General features: G+C 48.3%; 2 protein-coding genes across 2 annotated transcripts; both read right to left on the bottom strand.

Moving 5' to 3' along the window:
- Positions 1-710: 710 nt before the first annotated feature.
- Positions 711-1,613, bottom strand: LOC128276544 (uncharacterized; the record flags this gene model as incomplete). The annotated part of the gene is made up of 3 exons (XM_053015001.1): positions 1,369-1,613; positions 997-1,297; positions 711-914 (listed from the first exon to the last, which is right to left on the bottom strand). Coding segments are annotated over exons 1-3 (750 nt in total), but the record flags the coding sequence as incomplete, so codon positions are not given.
- An 850-nt stretch (positions 1,614-2,463) lies between these two features.
- LOC128276545 (uncharacterized) lies at positions 2,464-3,327 on the bottom strand. Its single transcript, XM_053015002.1, has 3 exons — positions 3,270-3,327; positions 3,040-3,202; positions 2,464-2,962 (listed from the first exon to the last, which is right to left on the bottom strand). Exons 1-3 carry the CDS (start codon positions 3,325-3,327, stop codon positions 2,464-2,466), a joined length of 720 nt encoding a protein of 239 aa, XP_052870962.1.
- Between the last annotated feature and the right edge of the window lie 1,634 nt (positions 3,328-4,961).

A 4,961-nucleotide genomic window follows, 5' to 3' on the forward strand; every position in this document is an offset into this window, starting at 1 on the left:
TGGCGTGTGTTTGATTTTAATTGACATTCAATTTAGCACAAATAATGGTATCAATGTGCTCCACCTTACAGAATGATTACTGCGGGCGATTCCAAGAATTATAATTCTTTTCATTCATTATAACAAAACTCATGCTAGATCGCAGTTGATCGACTACATATGTAAATTTAAAGCTACCATTAGAACTGAAGCACGAATTTTTGTCGTCCGGATCAGCCCATTCCGGACTACAACCTAATTTAAAGCATGAAATTCGATTACATCATCAAAGAACTCGCCACGAAGAACACCTCAAACATTTTCAGTTATTTCAAAAATTCAAAATTTCTTTTCCGTGCAATGTAGAATGCAATAGCAGTTTTAACGTAATAGAGCTTGCGTACAAGTTTCGCTACGAAGCATGCAAGTTGCTTGGCCAGCCACCGTCAGTTAGGGGAAAGCAGGACAAAATCAGTTACAGTCCAACGCTTGCTTTGATTCGATTATAGACGATTTCAAATGCTCAATAATTAGAAGATTGGTTGAGGGATTTTTTGCTTTATGTAAAAATATATCAAATATGTAAAATATTTATTCATAAAAAGTCCCTAAGAGCCCGTCCACCTTTGAGTTGCAGTTGAGTTGAGTTTCCCTTTTGTTGATTGAATTGGAGACTTATTATACGTCCATTTTTACCTACCGTCCTCTTCTGTTTGCTTCCGAGCCTATACCTGGTCCTTCAGCGGGATCAAATCGAACAGATCGTCCAGGGTCATCGTGTTCAGGATGGAATCGGCAATGGGGATTCCGACCCGTTCGATAATATTCGTTACCAGCGGGGCAAAGTTCACCAGCACCGAGGGCACAATATCCTGGATGACGGCGTTGAGCAGAAGGGACAGTTCACCGCCCAGCAGCATTCCATCGATGTTGTTCTAAAGCACAAAAGCACATTCGTTTGATGACGTTTTGTTTTCCCTGTTCCACATTTGTGGCAGGACAATCGATAAGACCTACCGTCAGCGAGTCCAGCCGAACGTTCGCCCTCAGCTCGGGCATCTCCAGATAGCCGCTGGGTTGCTGACGTATCAGGGCCGTACCTTGGATGCGCAAATTACGCGGGGCGACGGCAAAGTTTCCGACGCCGAACACGGGAATCAAACCGAACAGTCGTCCGTCGGCGTCGTAGTTCCCATTGGCGACGATATCCGGGAAGACGAAATCGTACGTAAATTGCATCAGCATCACATTCAGCGTGAGGGTTCCCTGGAACCGGTCCAAGCCGTCGACGAAGAGGTTGCGCAGGATCGCCGTGAAACTGGAGGATTGGAGTAGTGCGTGTCATACAGTTCACATGACAGCAACGTCACACTCCTGCGTATAACTTACTCAAGCAGTCCACCCAGAGCGAGATCCAAATCAAAGCGATCAGTTCGCAGCGGAGCCATCACCGGAATGCCACGCGCTGGGTCACCGGTGCGCAGCAACTGACGGATGTTTTCCAGCAGCTGGGCCAGCGCTTCGTCGAGCGTTGTCCGTGGAGCGGCTTCCACTTCCACCGACTGGGGTCGCTCTATGACAGCGCCATTACTGAACACTGCTGCCGCGGCTACCAACAAAATGGCTAGCTTCATCCTACGGAACAGCGGCCCGGTGTGCGATTGAAAGGGAACCCTGCACAAGGAACGAGTAGAGCCAGTTAATGGCAGAAACACTTTACATGATGGCACACAACAAACCTAAAACGTCACCAGCAGAGAAATCGTTGGCTGAGGACGGCCACACTTTGATTGAGTAGAACGTTGCAGCGGACGGTGCCTCATATTGAGGTCGATTTGGAATTCGATTTCTTATCTAGAGATTAGGCTTCCGTGTGGGTCATAGTCGTGATAGCTGATTTCGCACGCACGAAGCAGTCGGTGTCTTGAGGTTGACCGCTTATAGGGTGGTCTTGATTGTTTATTGTTTATCCACAAAACAAACAAACAAGGGCAAATGAGTTCTTCATCAGTGGAGTTCTCAAAGCAAGGTAGTGTACCAATATCAACAACATTGCTGAGAGTTTGAGATCAATCTGTGGTATCTGTAGTCGTAAAATCAAAACATTTGGCTGTAGGTTCCCCATCGCCATTATCGCCACTTGAAGTCGTGAATAATTCACGACTTTTGACCGTCACACAGTTCATCGATTGTTTGGGCCTTCCGGTATCTTATCGCTGCCAATCATTATCGCGTGTGGACTTTTTCCTCTGCAGCGACACGACTCTTGGCGATGGGACAAGTGAGACGAAAGGTTCCCACCGATTCTACAGTATGATCGAAGTAAAGAATTGGTCGTGGCAAGGAGTTACGACGAATTCTTCAATTGGAGTCTGCGCACTCGTCGTAGCTTTTGCTTTGATTATAGTCACTATTTATTTACCGTTTTACGTCACCTTCTTGATAAGCGAAACTAACCTATGCCCGAATAGCTCTTGTTTGGTCTTACGGGAACAACAATCCCATCAGATCTTCCATCGTGCGCGTGGCAAGGAACCGATTTGCGATCGGTACGACTAGAGCGTTCAGCAGGTTGGTCATACCGTCCGGGAAGTTGCGCAGCACCGACGGGACAATGTCCTGGATGACAGCGTTGAGCAGGTTGGACAGATCGCCACCGAGCAGCAGACCCTGAATGTTGCTTTCTAGTCCGTCCATTTGCAGGGTGATTGAGAAGTCGGCCAACTTCAGGAACCCTTGGCCGTTGTCGGTGATCGTCGCAAAGCCGGTCGCCAAGACACCTCGCGGACGCACCTGGAAATTGCCGATGCCGAAGATGGGGATCAGTCCCCAAAGGTTCCCACTGGCGTCATAGAAACCGTGCGCGGTCAGTTCCGTAAACCGGAACTCGAACGGGAAGCGCAGCGTGGTCAGCTCGACCTGCAGCCGACCCTCGAACGTGTCCAGACCGACAATGTTCATCGGCGTGAAGCGTGCATCGAAGCTGCAGGACGTAACAATGGAACGACATGGTTTAGGGCACGAGGTTCAGAGGGTTCTACCTAGCTGCGCTATGCTTACTCCAGTAGTCCACCGAAACTCGCGTTGATGAAGAGGTTCGGATTGTTGTACGGGGCCATCACAGGGAAGCCGGTTTCTGGGTTGCCGGTGCGCAGCAGGTCACGGATGTTCTCCAAAATACGGCGCATGATCGCGTCCAGGATGATGTTTTGTCCAGCAACCTCTGTTGGCCAACACAAGGGGAAGTGTTATTGAACAGAAGGCAAAACAAACCACTCCGAGCCACTTACCGTTCACTCCGGTGGCCGTCAGGGCCATTAGGGCCACCACTATGAGTCCTGCGCGCATCTTGCTCGATTACTGCCCTGCAAAAGATGTTTACTAAACACGTCGGTATAAGGTGTCCCTTTTTATAAACCTCCACCACGGAGAAGGCAGTCTTCTTGGACTGGTACCTACGTTCCACCCAGACGCTGGACAAATAAACCCGCCCAGTGGCTATGGAAGGTTGTTTTATAGGTTAAGTTTATCGTGTGATCCAAGAAAGAAAAAAAATATTGAAGCTTATCACCGCAGACCTGCTAGGAGACCGGCGAACGGGCTTGGCAAGATTTGGCCACTGGGCCAGCGGCCTGCGGAGGTGGTTACAGGCTACGCTAGATAAGCTTAAAACCGATTGGAAATGAAGCTGATAATTACAGATTGAGCACCCTGCACCTGGACCCCTGGAACGGAACAGAACCGCGTCACAGCAACACGGCTATTGCTAAACGCTAGGCCATCATCCGTCGAAAGGTTCGCACCACAACAGGTGCGAAATGTAGGTCTTTGAACCCGCACACCGTTACGAATGTTGGGCAACTTACTTCAAAAAGGCACGGTTCGGTCGTAATCAGGATGAGCAACGATTGCCACGCTCAAAACATAGAACATTCCAATGCATGAAATTCCAACACCAAGCAGAGCACGGCATCGCTGGGATAAACATTACCATTCCCACATTGCAACAAGAAATGCCCAAGCTTACTGATTCAACGCTTCCAAGAAACTCCAGATTGTGAGATACCGTCGTGCCCTTGTGAGAACGCCCAGCTCAGCAAAAATCCAATAAACGAGCAATACCAGAATAGAAAAAAAATAAATAAAAATCCAATAAACGACATTGAATAGAAAGTAAAATGAGCTCACTCGGAAAAAATATAACTTGGCTACTAATGAACAGTACTACTTACAGCAAAGATTGAAATGAAGAATTTCCCATGTAATGTGACTAAAAGAAGCTTCTTTGAGATAGACCTTCTTCAACTCAGTTGTAGAGGGCCGTCAATACCACAAACCGTTCGATCAGTTCCTTTCTGTGCCTTGGTTTTAATGTTTTCGTCTACCAAGGTCTACCAAGAGTCACTGGATGTTGTTCACCCAGTTAGTTGCTTCACTTATTCATTTGACTAGTTACCTATGTCAAGTATGGTCGATTTTGCCCGTATTATGCTTGAGTTTTGATTTTCAGCAACTTATAAATAGCAAACCCTCGAAACCACCGTCGTCGTCGTCAGCACATTTTCCGTCGCCTAAATCGCCCTAGATGCCCCATTTGCCCTGTCAGCCACCGGCTTTCAGCATCCTTTTTGGCGTAGTTCGCCAAACTTGCCCAATTAGCCCCCTTGACATGGTGGAATGGTGTGCCCATAATTAAAAAGACCTAGACTTCCCGTTATCCAATATCAGACCGGCGCCACGAGACGCATCGCTGAGAGTTCGTCGAAAGAGGATGAAATTGCGATCCAAGCAAAACCGAAAAGGGGGCCCCTGTGGGGCTTATCTCTCCGTCAAACTTTTGCCATCTTCCCATGAAGCTTCCGTCTGACTGGAATGACGTCATCGGTTGCGCCGTGACGTCATGGCACCTGCCTGCCGTATGCCTCCCGTCCGCGGGCCGCACCGAGCACAAACGTAGGCTCGTTGCTGGCTCCTCTAATTCA

Source organism: Anopheles cruzii, unplaced genomic scaffold (genome assembly GCF_943734635.1).
Source record: "Anopheles cruzii unplaced genomic scaffold, idAnoCruzAS_RS32_06 scaffold01541_ctg1, whole genome shotgun sequence".
Classification (NCBI taxonomy): domain Eukaryota; kingdom Metazoa; phylum Arthropoda; class Insecta; order Diptera; family Culicidae; genus Anopheles; species Anopheles cruzii.